The 21,365-nt window shown below is 45.4% G+C and overlaps 1 protein-coding gene across 1 annotated transcript; it reads right to left on the bottom strand.

Annotated features, from left to right (window-relative positions):
- Window positions 1-2,791: 2,791 nt before the first annotated feature.
- Window positions 2,792-21,013, bottom strand: LOC133111487 (AFG3-like protein 2). The gene is made up of 17 exons (XM_061221890.1): window positions 20,750-21,013; window positions 19,817-19,907; window positions 19,562-19,630; window positions 19,132-19,259; window positions 18,176-18,331; window positions 17,786-17,860; window positions 16,394-16,518; window positions 15,572-15,839; window positions 14,841-14,978; window positions 13,439-13,592; window positions 12,721-12,828; window positions 12,006-12,131; window positions 11,361-11,471; window positions 10,385-10,500; window positions 9,395-9,595; window positions 7,234-7,428; window positions 2,792-6,343 (listed from the first exon to the last, which is right to left on the bottom strand). Exons 1-17 carry the CDS (start codon window positions 20,876-20,878, stop codon window positions 6,119-6,121), a joined length of 2,415 nt encoding a protein of 804 aa, XP_061077874.1. The 5' UTR covers window positions 20,879-21,013; the 3' UTR covers window positions 2,792-6,118.
- Window positions 21,014-21,365: the final 352 nt, after the last annotated feature.

Here is a 21,365-nt window from a genome sequence, read left to right as displayed (position 1 = left end):
AATATTAAATCAAGACAAACAAACAGTACTGAATGGAATTAAACACAAATCGAAATTACACATTATATTGCCAATTTCACGTAGATTTTTACTGACAATAATTGTTAGGGTTGCCAATTTTGAGACTTATGGTTTTCAGATGAAATGAGATTGCTTTATGAAAACAAAAACATTGAAACATGAGAGTGAATGAAATAAAGGTGTATAGTTTTCCCCTACGGCAGAGATTATTATCAGTGTTGTTTATTATAGGTAGGATTTATTTTGTCGAGGGCCAATAGCTCTGGAGCCCACTGTATATTTTCAACTTAGATCCGTTTGGTCACTATTTTGTCAGTTAGGCCTGAGAATATTCCCCAGAATGTCTCATGAAGTAGCAGAAGAACTGCAACTGCCCTGACAAAAACGGAGGAAAACGTTTAAACGGAAACTGTGGGGCGTTGAACACAATGCTGCAAACCGTGAGCGAACTGACTGACGGTTTGCTCCGATGGCGTCTGAGAAGGCGTTCTCCAGGCTTTAAAGCACAGGCCTACGTCATTACTGATTCGGGCTGCACCCTCGACACACCCCCCAAACGGGAGCAAACATACCTCAAAGCTTGTCGCAAAACGTTGGGAGGAACACAGACACCGCGTCTGATAACGTTTGCAAAACTTTTTCCGATTGAACGTGTCCCTGGTCTTCGGGCTTACCTTATTGCACTGTGCCCAACAGTCCAGCCCAGGGCAGACCTGCAGAGATCAATATCCACCCTCTGGACACCCTCATTGGCCCCTGCAGTAAAGCAAATATTTTATGCATTAGTATGAGTAGAGATGGTAACATTAGTACGAGTGAAGATGTATGAGTGGAGATGGGCAGCATTAGTATGAGTGGAGATGGGTAACATTAGTATGAGTGGAGATGGGCAACATTAGTATGAGTGGAGATGGGTAACATTAGTATGAGTGGAGATGGGCAACATTAGTATGAGTGGAGATGGGTAACATTAGTATCAGTGGAGATGGGCAACATTAGTATGAGTGAAGATGTATGAGTGGAGATGGGCAACATTAGTATGAGTGGAGATGGGTAACATTAGTACGAGTGAAGATGTATGAGTGGAGATGGGCAACATTAGTATGAGTGGAGATGGGTAACATTAGTACGAGTGAAGATGTATGAGTGGAGATGGGCAACATTAGTATGAGTGGAGATGGGTAACATTAGTATCAGTGGAGATGGGCAACATTAGTATCAGTGGAGATGGGTAACATTAGTATGAGTGGAGATGGGCAACATTAGTATGAGTGGAGATGGGCAACATTAGTATGAGTGGAGATGGGCAGCATTAGTATGAGTGGAGATGGGTAACATTAGTATGAGTGAAGATGTATGAGTGGAGATGGGTAACATTAGTATGAGTGGAGATGGGTAACATGAGTATGAGTGGAGATGGGCAACATTAGTATGAGTGGAGATGGGCAACATTAGTATGAGTGGAGCTGGGTAGCATTAGTATGAGTTAAGATGTATGAGTAGAGATGGGCAGTATTAGTATGAGTGGAGATGGGTAACATTAGTATGAGTGGAGATGGGCAACATTAGTATGAGTGGAGATGGGTAGCATTAGTATGAGTGGAGATGGGCAACATTAGTATGAGTGGAGATGGGTAACATTAGTATGAGTGGAGATGGGCAACATTAGTATGAGTGGAGATGGGTAGCATTAGTATGAGTTAAGATGTATGAGTAGAGATGGGCAGTATTAGTATGAGTGGAGATGGGTAACATTAGTATGAGTGGAGATGGGTAGCATTAGTATGAGTTAAGATGTATGAGTAGAGATGGGCAGTATTAGTATGAGTGGAGATGGGTAACACAGCCACTGGAGAGTAAACACAAACTTCCACATCTGGTGGGACCGCTTCATTCACCCCTGCAGAGCCACCTCCTGGGTAAGGTGCGACACTGCAGGGGATTTCACGTTGGGACAGGAAATGGGGTCATGCCGTGAAATTACAATGCATACCTGAGTGAGAATAAGAAAAAACCTTTGTCTTTTGAGTTGGATAATTTCCTCAGTCCCCTGAAAGTATAAATGAGGTCACACGATTATGCCATCACATAGAAAATGTTGTGAAACCTTAGATTGAACGCAAGGACTTGCCACGGCAACACCCCTGAAGCCACTCTCCTCACGCCATGATTGGTGACTTTGGAGAGGCGTTTGGGTGTAAAATCTGTGCAGCCCAGCGGCCATCGTGTCAGAAGCAGGAGGGGAATGCAGTGAAGCCATGCCCCAGAACCATCAGCTCAAACACCATTCTGTCTTCTGACTGGGGGGGGAGAACCAAGGGCTTGGACCCAAGAGGGTCTGAAACTTCCACCAGAAATATAGAAGGAATGCATTCTATAAAAAAATAATAAAATAATAAAATAAAAATGTTAATGTGGATAAAATGTTTTTACAAATTGTATTTAGCTGATGCTTATATGCAAAGCGACTTAGTGTATATTAGTCAAAGCAGGGGACAATCCCCCCTGGAGCAATGTAGTAACCCCCTTGCTCAGGGGCCCAACAGCTTGAACCACCAACCTTCCGGGTCCCAGTCATGCACCTTAGTCACTAGGCTACAGACTGTTCTGACATGAGAGGGGTACACTCCAGAAGAACATAGAGCCAGGCAGCCCCATCCATGGGTTTACAGTAAGGGGGGCACTTCCACAGACCTGTGCTTATAATAACATCATCTTAATCGGAGGGGTCCACAAAAAAACAATTTTGATCCATTCATCCAAGAGGCAGAATTTTTCTCAAATGCATTTATTAAATCAACCGTCTTGACCTGTACACTGAAATCATCATTTCATTCACCCTTAATCATACAGTTCTCAGCTTTAAACATTAGAGAATGTCAGTGCGCTTTTACTTAACTTCTCTCCAATCGCCTTAAAGCTGTCCATGAGTGTACGTGTGTTAATACAACATGACGGACAGTGAACATTCATACTTTAGTGCAAGCTTATTCACAAAACGCCATGACAACCGTAGCTCTGTATCAACAGTGGTGACCTATCTCCAGCAGCAAAGCAAGCAGATCAGCAGGAAAATGGTCAGGTGGTCAGAAAATACTCTTCACTTTTATCTGGAATGTTCTACCCATTTACTGCCATTTATCCAAACTGGCCAATGAGATTTTTACGTTATTTTATGCAACTGATTTAATTGGGGGAAAAAACAGTACTATAAAAACAAAAAAAACAAAAAACATTAAGCTTGAAATGAAAACAATCAGTAACTTTACAAAGCATAATGGATGTTTCTTTTTTTTGGATATTCCTTAAAAGTTGGGAGTCAGGTAATATTTTGTGAGGTAGTCACATCCTTCTTGCTGGCAAAGTGTTTTGAAAACATACATATCTACATTTTTCAACTCGCACTGCAAAACCATAACATACGACAGCACCAGTCTGCTATCCCTTTGGAAAAAACAAAAATTGCCCCCCTGTGGCAATTCCAACAGCGTCGAGGCTAATATTCACATCCACATCAATTCAAACTTGATCCCAAAAACAGAAGCGATAATCGAAACGTGGTCATGGGGAGTCCAGCAAACCCACATAATAATGTCAGGTAGGCATGGAGTGAAATTATCGGGCCAGAATGTCTCCATTCTGCTAGATGTTCTTCACAGCATCAGTTCAGTCAGTGAATGTATGAAGATAAAATGAGTCTACAAGGGGGTTTACAGTAACACACCTGAAGGGGCATAACGGCTGCAGAAACACAGTTTCAATAAGCTGCAAACACAGCCAGATTGACTCAAAAGGAATAAATTGAAGGTTCGCGGCATCGAAAGTGTTCTTCCACCTTATCTGTGTTTCCTGCATTTCCACGGCATTTTATTTCCCAGTGCAGATCATGCAGCTCTTTCTGCCAGACACCGAACTTCCACACACACAGCGTCTAAAATAAGAGCCTCCGTCGATCCCCTCAGGAGCGCCGGAACGGGAAAGCGCCGGAACGGGGAAGCGCCAGGTACAGTAGTGGCGGCGGTTAGTCAGGGTGATAAATCACATCTCTGGGCCGCTACACCCCTCCGTGCCCTAGTTCTGACGAGATGGACCCACTACAGACTGCACAGGACCGACTGGGGGATCGGCTGACCCACTTGCCAAACAGCCTTAAGAACTACAGAAAAATCAACAAGGCCCAAGGCAAAAAACCTGCTTCTCCAGACTGTTCAAATCATCCAATATAACACTGCAGTGCACTTAACAAAACTGTATCAGACGCGGTCTTCTCTTATGAGAGACAAGCATGAACATCAAATATGTCAGAGATGGCCACCTGCCTTTGACAAAGACAGTCAACTAGAGAAAAAAATACAATACAAAAGCTGGGCAGGAAAAATGGTGGCTTGTAGGGCGAAACATTAATCGTTTGTAAAATGGAGATTATGATTATATGATCCTTTTCGGAAATTCCATTTATTTATTGCAAACTTTTGAATCCAGAGGAATTCACAGAATAATTGAAGAATTGCAGAATTGACTGCAGCTGTGGTTAAATAAAAGTAAAACAGTAACATGTTAAAGGTCTATAAACACAGTACTATGTTTTTCATTATTTTCTTTACAATAGAGCAATCTAAATAAAATGATTTGGAGAGATCAGATGACAGAAGTGGTTATTTTTAGGAGCTATTGTGCCTTGCACAATTTTCACATTTCATTGCTTTGAAGCTTTTAATCACGACCCTTTCCTTCACAAACTAATGCAACCTACACCACACACCCGCAAACAAAAACAAGTGAAAAACAGCACATTCACACTTAAAATAAATAATTGAGAAAAATTAAATATTCAACCCCTGCGGTCAGTGAGCAGCACGTACCACAGAATGAGCTGGCTGGCTTCTTTCTGCCTGACCAGAAAAGCGGCCGTCATGATTTCAGGATAAAAACCCCGGTTCGGGAAGGATCACTGGATGGAAAAACTCCAGTGAGCTCGGCTGGGCTTCGAACTGTAGGAAAGCTGCATCATACAACGCAGACCCCGCCCAGATATATTTATATACGTAATATTTATGAGGAGCTATCTTTATCTTTAAAATATACGCTTGACCATTTGAGTTTTAAATAAAAATAAAAATTATTATCTGCAATCCAAGAAAACATGAAAACCGATTCTTAATACCGCCCAACAAGGCTCTGTACATACGTAAAGCGGAGACAATGGTTTTTAATAATAGAACAGCTGGGTTTATTTTCACAAATGCACAAGCTATATTGTGTGGGCCTGGAATGTCCAGGCATGCGTCTTCCCGGGGATTAACTTTACACAAATATTTATCTTCCCAGAAAACGTAAAGCCCTAGGTGCACTGTAATATGGATCTATTTTAATCAGCCGTAGGAGGTGACGTTCATGCGCGGAGCGTAACTCTTAAACAGTTGGCTTCAACCAGAATGCAATGAGATCATAGGATTCAGAACCAAGCTCTGGTTTAAATGTACCATAATTTAATTGGTCTTTCAGTACTGTGGCAAGGATAATATCAGTCATATTTCATATTGAAAAAAAAAAAACGTTTAATTTTGAATATATACACTTTTTAGACAAAAACTCAATCCTAAAAACTGCAGGACAATGTGATTGAGGACTAAAAAAATCACACCGCACTAGAAATCCATCACGATAACGACACAGCGGGCAGTAAATCTGTCCCTGAAGATATTCCCACGGCTGTTGATAAGAGGGACAGAACACGACTGGAGCATCCCAATAAGCTCATTGCATTTCTGGGTCGAAGAGCTCACACACGCGGGACACCTTGGAGAAGAGCCAGGAGGGCAGCTCCAGGTTAAGGCATTGCAGAACGTACATCCGGTTTTTTTTGGTTTTTTTAACCATGGCTTCAAAACTTCCGCGTTCCCTTCAGACACGAGGAGGGATCGAGTTCCTGTGAGATAAACAAGCTAGAGTGACAAAGCACAGAGACGATCCCTCTCGCCGCACTGTCGGACTGTTCTCGAACCCCGAGCTCGGCTGCGGTCCCCTTCGCAGGACGAACTCTGGCCTCAGTCCGCGCGGATCGGGAAGACCGCGCTCCTCCATCCCAGGCCCCTCCCTACAGAGCCTGTTTCTCCTGCGAGCGGGGCACCTCCTCCGGGCCGCTGCCCTCCTCCTCGTTCCAGTTCTTCAGGCCCTCGGGCAGCGTGGTGTCCTCCTCGAAGCTGCCCGTTCCCTCCACAAACTCCTCGTACGTGGACTTCTCCTGGAAGGGCCGAGGACCCAGCAACTCCAACATGTCCGCCTTGTCCAGGGCCTCCCTCTCCAGCAGCCTTTTAGCCACCTGCACACAGAGAGGCAGAGTCACGTGTTCATAACACTGTCTGCACACAGAGACATGTGTTCATAACACTGTCTGCACACAGAGACATGTGTTCATAACACTGTCTGTACACAGAGTCACATGTTCATAGCACTGTCTGCACACAAAGAGTCATGTGTTCATAACACTACTACACACACTGTCTGCATCAATGGATCTGTGGTTTCAAAGAAAATCGGCAGGTCTTACTCACAATACTACAAAACACTCTCATCCAGATTTCTGTGTTAAAACATTGTGACAAGAGTGTTGTAAAACCCTTCCTGTCATTGAAAAAGGCTCACTGACATGTTCACTCACCCTATGCCTGTGTTTATAGTCCTTACATTACATTACATTAATGGCATTTGGCAGACGCTCTTATCCAGAGCGACATACAGTTGATTAGACGAAGCAGGAGACAATCCTCCCCTGGAGCAATGGCCCAACGGCTCAAGGGCCCAACGGCTGTGTGGATCTTATTGTGGCTACATCGGGGGTTGAGCCAACAACCTTGCGGGTCCCAGTCATGTACCTTAACCACTACGCTACAGGCCGCCCTAAATCCTTAAATCCTTAAATTCGGGTTTCAAAATATACAGTTGACAGCCTAACACTGTAATGTGATGTAATGTAATGTACCAAAACACTGTATCACCGTACAATAATTAAAGGTCATTGGTTGAAAATTGGTTCTAATTGCCACGGCCAATGGCATTTCAACGTCAGCGCGTTTACAGAGAAGGGGGAGGGATAAACAGTGTTGTGGTTTATTCCTCTCTTGACCGTTAGAAGTCCGAAACGACCCATTGTCCCTTTAAGTAACACAACGCAGTCAGGCCAGGGGGGGGCGTTAGCGTCATAATGCTCACCGTCTCCACCGCGTCTCTCTTCTCCAGCACGAGGGCGAGCGTGTGGTCGTAGGCGGTGCCGATGAGCAGGCGGACCTCCTCGTCGATGAGCTGCGCCGTGGCCTCGCTGTACGGCTTCTCCATGGCCATCTCGCCCTGGCGCGGGAGGTCGAAGGACACCTGCCCCACCTTCTCATTCATCCCGAACTGAACGATCTGCGGGGGAAACCAGGTTCAGAGGTCAGGGAGCTCGTTCATGCTGTGCCAACATCGGATTCGTCAGCATATTGAACACCTTAACACGGTTTTATTTTAGGTCCTGGTATCCGTAAGACGACCTTAGTGTGGTTTTAAGCACCAAAAGCAATCTCTTTCCTGTTGTGCATGTCCATTCTCCAGTGCCTCTCGTGAGCTTTACCAAGAACAGGCTGTTTTAGTGACGGTGTCTTTCAGGCTCATTGATATCGATTAACCTCTGTTCTGATCTGTACTGGCTATGATGTAGGCGGCGCTTAAGCCAACAAACATATCGTAGTGATGTCATAACTTCACGCAAGCCTGAACAGCTCATTTAAATGCATTTTCATTTTTTCATACAGATTGTGTATGCCTTTATAATCTCTATGCCTTTATAATCCGCTTAGCAAGGGAAATGTCATTTTCCACAAAAAGGGATGTTTGACCACAGGGACCTCAACTCTACTGTAACGGTCCCATCTCTACCTGTGTGAGGGGCAGTATGGGGGGCTGTCAGAGGAGATCAAACAGTCCCTGCAGTGCCCCGGTCACTCTGAAGCAAACAGCAAAAGGGCCACTCCAGCCCAGCCTAATACAACATTAAATATTCACGAGAGACAGAGAGACTGACTGAAACCCCTGCAGTGAATCCATATGGCCAGGAGGAAGCACAACCAACATCCAAACACAGAACATCCCCCGAGCAGCCAAACCCAGTATATTAGCATGCGTCACCATCCGGCCACGCTGACAGGTGTGAACCGTGAATGTTTCATCTGAAAAAAGTCATTTCCAGGAAAGGCATAACCCCCATCAACAAGCATGATTGAAAAAGCATCATCTTGGAGGAAATTTGCGTTGTGTAAGAAGTGCTCATTTTTCATCACCCACTTTTTTGTCTTGGCTAAAGGAGAGCAGGGGAAAACTCAGACAGGGTGTGTGATGAACAGTTCAGACAGGGTGAGTGATGAACAGTATAGACAGGGTGTGTGATGAACAGTATAGACAGAGAGGGCGTGTGATGAACAGTACAGACAGGGTGTGTGATGAACAGTACAGACAGACAGGGTGTGTGATGAACAGCACAGACAGTGTGATGAACAGTACAGACAGGGTGTGTGATGAACAGTACAGACAGAGTGTGTGATGAACAGTACAGACAGACATGGTGTGTGATGAACAGTACAGACAGACAGGGTGTGTGATAAACAGCACAGACAGTGTGATGAACAGTACAGACAGGGTGTGGTGAACAGTACAGACAGGGTGAGTGATGAACAGTACAGACAGACAGGGTGTGTGATGAACAGTACAGCCAGGGTGAGTGATGAACAGTACAGACAGGGAGTGTGTTGAACAGTACAGACAGTGTGATGAACAGTACAGACAGACAGGGTGTGGTGAACAGTACAGACAGACAGGGTGTGTGATGAACAGTACAGCCAGGGTGAGTGATGAACAGTACAGACAGGGAGTGTGTTGAACAGTACAGACAGTGTGATGAACAGTACAGACAGACAGGGTGTGGTGAACAGTACAGACAGACAGGGTGAGTGATGAACAGTACAGACAGGGTGTGTGATGAACAGCACAGACAGTGTGATGAACAGTACAGACAGACAGGGTGTGTGATGAACAGTACAGACAGACAGGGTGTGTGATGAACAGTACAGCCAGGGTGAGTGATGAACAGTACAGACAGGGAGTGTGTTGAACAGTACAGACAGTGTGATGAACAGTACAGACAGACAGGGTGTGGTGAACAGTACAGACAGACAGGGTGTGTGATGAACAGTACAGACAGACAGGGTGTGGTGAACAGTACAGACAGACAGGGTGTGTGATGAACAGTACAGACAGACAGGGTGTGGTGAACAGTACAGACAGGGTGTGTGATAGACAGGGTAGACGCAGTGTAGGACCAGTAGTACAGGCTCGTTGGTACCTGTGAGTAGGCCGACTGCGTGACCTTCTTCAGGTCGTCCTGCGCTCCAGTGGTGATCCTGTCGAAGAACACCTGCTCGGCCACACGGCCCCCCAGCATCATGCACATGCGGTGGAAGAGCTGCTCGCGGCTGTACAGGTACTGCTCTTTGGGCAGGTACTGCGCGTATCCGAGCCCCTTCCCCCGGGGAATGATGGACACCTGCGACACCAGAGAGCCTTTAAGACAGTCCTCACCCCACCAACACTGCTGAATCTACATCTGAACTCCTCAGATAAGAGAGTCCCCGTTACAAGATAAGATATACGCCATTGAGCCCTCTGGGGTAATTTGTGCTTTTTGTTTTCAGCCATCCTAGTTACTTAGGAGCAGTGGGCAGCAACAGTGCAACGCCCAGGGGACCAACTCCAGTTCTGAGGCAAGTGCCTTGGTCAAGGGCAACAACTGGAGCACACCTAACCTGACATGCATGTGTTTGAGTGTGGGAGGAAACCGGAGTAGCTGGAGTAAATCCATGTGAGCATGGGGAGAACATGCAAACTCCACATAGAGAGGCGTGTACTCAGACTCATGCCCACTCACAGGACTAGCTAGGCAGCATTAGCTAGCTGGCTATATGGATACACTTAAACCTCGAGTTGAAGTGGTTAGGGCATGACGCTGTGAATTACAGTAGGCATTAGGCAGGGGCATGACCTTCCACGTGCCCTCATCTGATGGTATCTCAGCCATCTAGAAGTAGGAGAAGCTGGGACAAGGGTGTGTGTGTGTGTGTGTGTGTGTGTGTGTGTGTGCGCGTGTGAGTATGAGTGTGCGTGTATGGTAGGGATGGGTATGTGTGTGTATGTGTGTGTGTGTGTGTGTGTGTGTGTGTGTGTGTGCATGTGTGTGGTAGGGATGAGGATGGGTATGTGTGAGTGTGTGCGAGTGCGGGTGCGAGTGGGTGGGCGTGGGCGTGTGCGTGGGGGGGGGGGGGGGGGGGTACTGCACCTTGAGCAGGGGGTCTGCGTACTCCAGGAACCAGCCCACCACGGCGTGTCCGGCCTCGTGATACGCCACCGTCATCTTCTCCGTGGGCTGGAGGACCTGCGTCTTCTTCTCCAGTCCTGGCCGGGACACACAGCGGCGTGAGAGACCCGCCCACTCCCAGACGTCTGCCCGTCCCAAGGCCAGCGGGCTACAGCAACGCCGCACCGCTACGTGCTCCACATGCTAACGCTGGGAACGCACCTGACCTGACAACACCCTTTCCATTTTCCCCCCTTTTACAAAACCCACCTTTTACTGTCACTACATTTTCAGTGGCCTTTTAATAATTCAACATACTGACGAGCCAACATTAAAGTTAACAAGCTCTTTCCAGAAAATAAACGAACCGTTAATGACAAAGCATAAAAGGTGAGCCCAAGGCCACACAGGGTGATACAAATGCTTAAAACCGGATACTTACACATCTTTATTAGACACCACACACGTTAACGGACACTTTACTACACAAGAGTGTATATTAGCTGCCAAACTCTATTGGCTTAAACTGCAGAGCCAGAACAGAAGAGATGGGATTTAACTCTTAAGTGTAATTCTGCAGGGTCCTGGGTGCGAGCCCCCCCTCCCCCCCCTCCCCCATTCGAACAGATAGCACCCTGCCCCCTGCCCAGTCTCATGTGTTCATAACACAATAACACCACTACACACACTGTCTGCATCAATGGATCTGTGGTTTCAGAGAAAATCGGCAGGTCTTATTCACAGTACTACAAAACCGCATCATCCTGAGCAACATTTCAGTGCAGAGAAATGACTCCAAGGGCAAGGGTTTTGTGAAGAGCACGCGTCAAAGCGCAGCTGTGCTTGCCGAATGACAAATCTCTCCAAGCGAGAAAACCTGCTGCATAAAGCCCCCCCCCCCCCCCCCCCCCCCAGGTACAGCCCCCCAGCCGGGACACAGGGCACTCAGAGCCCTCACCTCCGATGACTCTCTCGATGGCCTGCTCGAAGTGCTTGCCGCTGACGCTGGGACTGAGATGCCTGGCAGCGATCAGTGCCGCCTCGTTGCAGACGTTAGCGATGTCCGCACCTGGCGGCCAAGGAGAACACAGCGGGAAATCATTACACACCTTGGTGAGGTCAGAGGGCGCCAGCCAATCAATTCTGGTTAACAGAATGGGCGGGGGCCTGCACAACATGTATAGAGGGATATCGTTAAAGGCCCACTCGCATATGTATTGTGTTTTTCAGCTTTTCGTATCATCCTAGAGCTCATTTTAGGGTATGTTTTTTTTTTTAGAGCTGTCTGTAAAACAATTTCCCGTGTTATATGACGTATGGTTTTGCATAATTCTCGGACGAAGTTGCTGAATGTTAACACAGAGAGCTGACCACAGGCGCCGGAGAGGGAGGGGGAATTTGGCACTGGGGGCAGGGTTAGGGACTTTTCAAAAAAACATACATCACTGCTCTTTGCAAACGTTTTGGGGGAGTTTTAGGTACGAAAACCAGGAAGAGAACGCTGATGCATAATTAAATATTAACCGAGCGGTTCTTAATCTCCGGGAGATGTAATCACAGGAGTAAACGTTGTCTCACTCTCCCCAGCGGGACCAGCACTCACCAGTGAACCCCGGGGTGAGAGCGGCCATTTTGCGCGCGATGCCATCTCTGTCAATACTGGGATCCAGTTTGATGGGACGCAGGTGGACCTTGAAGATGGAGGCGCGGCCCTTGATGTCCGGCGGGCCTGGAGAAGGGATGCGGAGACAGGTTACGTTCTGTGGGTGGAGACCCCCGGCACACGGCAGCGGATCTGCCTCCACGAACCTCGCACTCAGTCAAGCACTTCATGATCCAACTTCCATGACTGACAGAGGAATGTGTTCGGCACTCAGCATTCAACGGAAAAAAAAAAACATTTCCTGAGAATGAACAACATTAATGTGGCCTTGACACAACCTACTAACTTATATTTCACACCAGTCAAATCATTATAAAAATTGTTTTTATCAATATCATCATTTAATGTGGAGTTCATCTTCTTTCATGATATTTCCAGATGGGTGAATATTAAACCGTCTTCTAGGGAAGCAAATTACAATCATCCCCCCCGACAAAGAGACACCACCCAAATTGTGACCAAGTCCAGTAATCCCTTAATACCTTCATCTTAAGGCAATGGCGCCCCGTGTTTGAGGAGAGAATTACATTTTATTTAGTCCTGTTCTTTAACAGGGACAGGAGCCATTACAGAGCCATAGAGGACATCTAAACCACACTGAGGCCATCACGGCTCAGTATTTATGTCACAGTGCGTTTTCTCCTGGACGGCGTACCGACATAGATCTGCCTGTCAAACCGGCCGGCCCGCATCAGAGCTGGGTCCAGGACGTCAGCCCTGTTGGTTCCGGCCAGGACCACCACGTTCGTGCTGGTGTTGAAACCTGGAGGAGAGCAGAATGAGCTCTGTGTTTATGGGAAACAACTACAGGACATAACATAACATAACATAACATAACATAACATAACGGCAATGGCAAGAACAGGCCATTCAGCCCAGCAATGCTCGCCTTTTCCTACCCATAAGTGTACCTACTGCCTAGTTTGCCTAAAAGCTAAATAGAATCAAACACTGTATCAAGCCTGGTCTTGAAAACCCCCAGTGTTTCTGCCTCCACTACATGCACTGGCAAGCTATTCCACACATTGACCACTCGCTGTGTGGAAAAAATACTTAATATCTGTACGGAATTTCTCCTTTGCATTTAATGGAGCTGTTATTTAGGTCGACAATTTCCATTTCCTAGAAATGCCCCGACAAGCATATGCATATAGGTGCACAGGGCCTACAGTACCATAATCTTCGTTTAGGAGTTTTCTGAAGTTAGAAGCGTTTGTTGAATCCGATGTGGTATACTCATTATGCAAAAATTAAGATACACTTATACGAATGCAAAACTTTTGAGTGTTTTTAAGAGGTTCCGAGTAAATAGTGAGCATCAAAAATGCTGGCAATAGCCAAGCTCTGTTCTTCAGCCCAAGGCTAGGACGCACCATCCAACTCCACCAGCAGCTGGTTGAGGGTGTTCTCCTGCTCGCTGTGACCCCCAAAGTTCCCCCTGCCCCTCTTCCGGCCCACCGCGTCGATCTCGTCGATGAAGAGGATGCAGGGGGCGTTCTTCCTCGCCATGGCAAACATGTCCCTCACCTGCAAGGGAGTCAGAGAACAGCGTGTTTTCAGCTCGCCGGGAGTAACTGGGGGTCCAGAGTCCAGCTCAGGGGCACGTCGACACACCGGACGGAACCGGCAACCCTCCGACTGCCAGATCCAGATCTTTAAAGGCCTCTCGATCAGTTCATTGTTCTGAACTGATCGTTGCTTTTCAATTCAGCAGTTGAGACAATTCTGTTCCTATTAAGCTTTAAATTCTTAGAACCACAACCTTATTTGTGTTCATTTTTTCTTCTGCAGCCCCATCTAGTGGTCCAAATAATATCACTGTCCATTTGTAAGAACTGCACTTCAACCCAGACTAAGCATTATTCACCAGAATGCATTTACACAATTACTGTCCACAGTCTTGTACATTTGCCACTGAAACATATACTATCTTCACAAAGCACACTCAGTACAAGCTCATAAAAACACAACATTGTTAAAGTGTATGTTATGTTACAGCTTGCTTCCGTAGCATATCCCGGTTCATAATTATGGCTCTGTGAAGAAAGATGGGCAGGCAAATAAGTTCATAAAATTTACAGTCCGTACATATTTAAATGTAAAAAGTGCAAATACTTCCAGCTCGAGGAACTGGCAAACGGGATGTTATTACTACCACCTATTTCACACTTACATCTCACACTCATCCAGAGAGACAGAGCTTACATTCCTCACATACAATACATCACATTACACTTATTTAGCTGACTTAGGTGATTTAAGCAGGGTACAGTCCCCCCAGGTGCAACGCTCAAAGCTCCACAGATCTTACCGTGGCTACACTGAGGCTTGAGCCTACCCTCCCAGGTCCCAGTCCTGTACCTGAGGCTGCCCCTATATATTCACACAGCTGCATATTTACTGAAGCAGGGCAGGCTCACCTGGGAACGGACCCAAAACCTCAGAGCTGCAAGCACAGTTCCCCGTTTTGTGAAGTTGCTGATCCATTTCACAAAAGACCCCGGAAAGCTTTTAACCCCGAGAAGGCCATACAGTGACTGTGACCGTATGCCTTTTCAACCAATCAAAACAACTGCGACACTATGGTTCTGAGCCCCTAATTAAAGCCCTCCATTACATTCTCAACTTTCTCAACCAAAGCCAAAGCTTGGGCGGAGCCACTTCATACTGGGCTCGGGACTGGAAGGGTTAAAGCATACTGAAGAAAATAATATTTTTTTCCTCAGTAATAATGGCATATTTTATACTGGAGAAGGGGGTAGAGGACTCGCTCACCCGGGCCGGTCCCACTCCGACGAACATCTCCAGGAACTCGGAGCCGTTGACGGTGATGAAGGGCACGTTGGCCTCCCCCGCGGTGGCCTTGGCCAGCAGAGTCTTCCCTGTCCCTGGAGGCCCGGACAGCACCGCTCCCTGGGTGTCCGCACGGGGTCACAGACAGAAATACATGACATTACATTACATTACATTACATTACAGAAATACCATACATAGCACCTTCCACTCACACCACACGCCAAGCCAGAGCGTGAAGCGGTCGTACACACTCATGAATTTGTACCGCTTCATACAGATGGTGGATATGAAATATTTCCCATCACTAATTACTGAATGACAATTTCTATATTACATTATGTTACACTTACTTAGCAGACGCTTTGGCTCGATGTTGGTTGCGGCAAGTGCACACAGAAGGTCATTAGAACAACTACAGAACAGGTTGGCTACGGTACACGTCACAAATCAGTTGTCCACAGCCATGAACATCAAGTTTTGTACACATGGTAAATACATAAACACAAGTAATAAGGTAAGCAACTACAGCACCGATATAAACACAAATGCAAAACACAGTCCTCCGGTAAAATACAAAGTACAGAGATACTGTAATATTGATAAGTGATATAGATTAGGGCACTCCCAATTTCTAGTCTTGGAAAAGCACAACAGCAAAAGCAGAAGTGTACATTGCTCAGAACCACATGCCTCCATCCAGGTGATATTACCTTTGGGATTTTGGCGCCCAGGTCCTGGTACTGTTTGGGGTTCTTCAGGAAGTTGACAAACTCCAGGATCTCCAGCTTGGCTTCCTCGCATCCAGCCACATCCTTGAACTTGACGCCGATGTCGTCTTTCATTAGTTGGGCGGGAGACTGGGCTATGCCGAAGATCCCACGCTTGCGTCCACCTCCACCTCCCAGTGGTCCCCGTCGGAAGAGGAAGAACAGGGTGCCGATCAGGACCAGCGGGTATATCACGCCCATAAGCACACCCCTGACGAAAGAATGTGAAAACTGTGGTCTCGAGTGTTGACCTCTGACCTCATTTTGATACTCTTTCCCCAGAAGGTACATTCAAAGTGGAAATTGTGAGGGTTTGGGGGATTCTTACAAACTAGGGCAGCTTGTGGTTAAGGTACATGAGTGGGACCAGCAAGGTCAGTGGTTCGATTCCAATAAGATCCGCACAGCCCTTAACCCTGCATTGCTCCAGGGGAGGATTGTCTCCTGCTAGGATTGTCTAATCAACTGTACGTTGCTCTGGATAAGAGCGTCTGCCAAATGCCATTAATGCAATGTAATGTAATGTAGTTCTAGAATAGCCATGACTTGGAGCCGGATGGTTGGTGGTTCAAGCCCCAATCTTGCAACAGTAAGATCCGCACAGCTGTTGGACCCTTGAGCAAGGCCCTCAACCCCGCATTGGTCCAGGGGGGATTGTTCGCTGCTTAGTCTGATCAACAGTATGTTGCTTTGGATAAAAATGTTAGCTAAATAACAAATTCTTCTTCTTATTATCATTTGTATTATTTCCATGGATGCTCTCACCAATCACGACTGCTGCTGTATATCACAGACACCCTCTGAGAAGGCTCCATGCCCAACTCCTGCTGGGCAGTCTCCAGATGCCGCTCGAAGGTGTCCACGCTGCCGATGTTGAACCACTCGTAGCCCTGAAAAACACACGCGGCAGTCACCAAAAATCTCCAGCCCAGCGACGTCCAGATAAGCCACTTCGGGAAATAAATGTGACTTTGATTTCCCTGGGTGTAAAGTGTGTGCTCAAACCACCAAACTCAAAGCCTCAGACACAGGATCACCTCGAATTTTAAGCATTTTATTATTTCTTTGCTTCAAATTCGTTCATCTCAAATTGTATTCGTTCATCTCCGTCTCACAAGCCCAGCTCTCCACACCACACTTTTGATTTTTCCAGGAAAGAATACCATTCGTGGCTTCACAGAGCAGCCTGTAGCGTAGTGGTTAAGGTACATGACTGGGACCCACAAGGTCGGTGTTCGATCCCCAGTGTAGCCACAATAAGATCCGCACAGCCCTTGAGCAAGGCCCTTAACCCTGTATTGCTCCATGGGAGGATTGTCTCCTGCTTTCATTTTGGATAAAAGCATCAGCCAAATGACATGTAATGTAATGTAATTTCAAGAAGAATGGAAACGTGTGGATTTTCTGCCACATTCTGCATGCCATCGCCTGCAAACATGACTCATTCAGGAGCCGCGTACTTTATTCCATAAAAAAGTTCTGTTACATCTAAAACATCATTCACTGTTTGCATTATCCAGTATTACTTCACATCGTGTTGTTCTTCGTAGGCTTCGAAGGCCAACGCACGTCAGCATTCTCTTTCTGGTTTTAGTGTCAAAAATGTCCATGAAACGTTCCCAAAGAGCAGTGACGTAGGTCCCTAACCCTGCCCCCAGAGCACCCCAGAGCCCAATGGTCAGTTCTGTGCAAGCATTGAACGTCATCTGATAATTTTGCAAAAACATACGTCATGTCATGTGGGAGATCATTTTACAAGCAGCTTTGAAAAATAGCAATTTGACTTTAAAAATATGCATACTTTGAAAAACATTTTACTTGAATTGCTATGGAACACAAATCGAAAGCTCCAAGATGATATGAAACACAAAAACTGTGTGTGTGGGCTTTTAAACAGAAATATGTTCTACAATCAAGAAGAGAAGCACATTCTTTATAAAAAACATGGACAAAATCTTCATGCCAACTTGGCAGTCCCCTACATAAAATGTACAGCCCACCACTGACTTACACATAGCTCCGAGCAGACAAGAGTATGAACTCTTGATGGTAATGATTCACTGGAAAACCCAAAGGAAACATGTTTATCAATCATACCATGTACACCTGGATATCAAGCGTAGATGATGCACTTCACCCAGAGTCCATCAGACTTACCGCATCTAATGGGTCATCTGCACGCACCATAATGACTCGCACATACTTTTTGTCGATAACTTCAAGGCGCTCAACCTGGACAGGCAAAACACAAAGGAAATTAGACATTTTATCAATCGCGAGACTTAAAAACCATCCTAAACCAAGTCCATCTCATTGAAAGACTTTGACTAATCTTGTCAAAGAAGAGTCAATTTTTAGCTGAACAAAGGTAGTCAAGGCAACAAGAGGTTTTATGAAGACTGCCATTTGGGGGCACATTTCTTGTAATCTTAAAGAAAACTAAAAAAAAGTGACACTTCAGTACAAGATCTTAAACACAACTCAGCGTAAAAAAAAAAAAGTTCTAGCTGCCAGGAAAGACACATTTTTAAACAATATATCTCTTACCAGCGCTCTACCAAGGTAGTTATGCACAAAATCCTTCCAAGTGATCTCTTTTTCCACATAATTACGTTGATAGTAGTAGTACAGGAATGTAGTGATCAGTCCCACTGCTCCGACTGCTATATACCGGAAACCCTGCTCATCCCAGGGAATGTCGCCCTGGGAGATCCACAAGGGAGGAAATCAGTTTCTACGCACTTTCATTGACATCCTAAAGTTTGTATCAGCCCACGTTATGGAAACTCTGTAGGTACAGAATCTACCTGGCTGTCCTTCCAACCGGTCAACAACAAAGCAGCCGTTTCACTGGATGAGAGCCTGTGTCATTCCTCTCGGGAACAATAGCCACGTTATATATGGCTACGGTTATGCATTCTTCTGACATTTGTGTGTCATTTCCCAAAAAGGAGAAAGGAATGCAATATTGCTATACACTCACTAAGCACTTTATTAGGAACCGTTTTACTTTATTCCACCTACTTATTCATGCCATTATCTAATCAGCCAATTGTGTGGCAGCAGTGCAATGCATACAATCATGTAGATACGGGTCAGGAGCTTCAGATAATCACAATGCACATCAACCATTAGAATAGGGAAAGAATATGATCTAAGTGACTTTGACAGTGGAAGTGGAATGATTGTTTGTGGCAGACAGGGTGGTTGGAGTATTTCAGAAACTGCTGATCTCCTATATAAACAAATAACCAAATAACCACAGATTACAACAGTGGTATGCAGAAAAGCATCTCTGAACTCACAACGCATCATAACTCTATGTGGATATGCTACAGCAGTAGACGTCTAAAAAAATAAGTCTAATAAATACCTAATAAAGTGTTCACTGATTGTATATTAAAACAAAAAGCTAAAGCACTTCCACTTGCAACTGAAAACATCTAACGTTCATTGAATTCTAGACATATATTTTAATTCAGGACAAACTACATAGTACAGACCTTTTGAATTCGCGTCCACCAGTCCTTCCCACCTTTATTACCCCCTCCCCCTCCCCCTCTTCTTCCTTCTCCTCCTCCTCCACCAACACTTGGCCCCCCTCCACTGCCACGGGACTCAGCCTTCACCTCTGCCAAACATAACCATAAACAAAGCGGTCAAGCCCTCAACACAGTCATGATGGTAAATGGTAAATGTCTGCATTTATACAGCGCCTTTATCCAAAGCGCTGTACAATTGAAGCTTCTCATTCACCCATTCATACACGCACACTCGCACACCAACAGCGATCGACTGCAATGCCAGCCACCAACCAGCTCGTCAGGAGCATTTGCTCAGGGACACTTTGACACATCCAGTGCGGGATCAAACTGGCAACCCAGACGACTGCTCTTACTGCCTGAACCAATGTCGCCCCACATTAACCCTTACCTTTTGGTTCTCCAGCTGATTTGTTGACTCCAGGTGCATTTTCACTCTTTAGTAAGAACTTATCAAACCCTGCACCAAAGCAGACACAAATTACAGGTCTAAAATAAAACTGAAAATACAGGAGTCATGTACATGTTATACTGAAGTGTCTCGCTATCCAGCAGTATTCTTCCTATCAAATATCCCTTTCACATATCACGAAAGGGTAACGGCCCAATCAACATGACGGGACTATATTGGGAAAACAACAATTACCTTTCGGTGGCTTGTTAGAGGAAAGTAGACGGTGAGTCGAGTACACGTTTTCATGTGATCCCAAATATCTGATTCGACTTAGTGCAAATTCCTGGAGGGGGAAATGGCATTTTAGGTATTGGTATCAAGACGCTGCAACTTGTTAACTACGAATAGGTTTTCTAGTTAACTAGGGCTAGTTACCGGGTCAGCATAGACCGTTAGTTAACTGAACCGAGCAGCTATGCATGAATCCTGGCTCGTTTGACTAGTGCTGTCAATGCAATGCCTTGATAGTTTGCTAGCAAAAGTTAGGAAATTATTTACACCAACTCCAACCTTACTTTTTTAAAATCCCCTGGGCTAAAGCTACCTTAACCATCAACTCTTAGCTGGTTGTTTCTGAACACGATTACGAGATGTTATTGTATTGCATCACTTGAGTTATTCTGGACAGCAATATTAGCTAGTAGCAAGCCAAGTGTATTGGCTCTGTCCATTAAAGCAGAGTAGATTATCTCAAACCTTGGAAACTGCAAACACAAAATCCCAACAAACTATGTTAGCTAGCTAATTTGGCTCACTGCATCTCAATTTTAGTTAATTTCTAGCTAGCTCGCAAATGTCACAGGGTACGACTTAAGTTTGTGTAGTTACAATCTGACAGCATCTTCGTTAACCTTTCTCAGTTGCTCGCTAATTCAACCAGAGTCAGCAATCTAACTATTTTATCTACCCAAACTAGCTAGCTAGCTATATCAGTTAGCAAACTTATGTTTTCCGACTTCGTTCGGCGCCATATCAACTCGGTAGCCTTCCTAACTAGCTAGTTAGCTATATCCAGCTTGATTGATGGCTATCTCAAGTTGTCCTAACTAGCTCTTGTTCAATAACTAGCTAGCTACCGCTAGCACCATGTATACAATCACAACCTGTCAAACAAACTTCTCTTACAGCCGCGTCACGATATCCCAGCGTTAAAAGTGTCCGGGCAGTCATCGGGGAATATCTGGTAGCCCATGCCCTCACCCAAACCCTCAAGGGTCGAGTGGAGGCACAGAGCAACCCCAACATGTAAGTCATCGTCCTTACACCACTCGCCAGTATATCTCCGAGTTCAGTGCCCAGAATCTGTAGTTATTGGCTAGCTAGAACTAGCCAACGTTAACAGTGTGGAAACCATCTGCAACCACAATGTCACTGTGTTCAAGAGTGAAAACTAACTGCGGGATGCCGGATTCAAAATCCCAAAAAATAAATATATATATTTGTTTATTAACATTGTCAATCAATTTAAAAGTATATAACATTTGAGTATCATATATATCGTGATATATTATGATTTTATCCAAATAATTTATTATGAAAGCATTTTTGTGATCAAGCACACACAAGAGGACTATGGGTCCTACGTTAATTTAGGACCACAGCCGAGACCGATCACCATAGAGTTCCATACGTTACAGTTCTATGTCGTTCTATCAAGCATTGGTTCTTATGAAATCCTTTTGACCATGCTTTTTTACGTGATGAAACGTGCACGGAGCTTCATTTCGATTTGTAAGGAAAT

Source organism: Conger conger, chromosome 15, assembly GCF_963514075.1.
Source record: "Conger conger chromosome 15, fConCon1.1, whole genome shotgun sequence".
NCBI lineage: Eukaryota > Metazoa > Chordata > Actinopteri > Anguilliformes > Congridae > Conger > Conger conger.
Note: the sequence above shows the minus strand (reverse complement) of the source record. Positions and strands in the feature narration are given on the sequence as shown.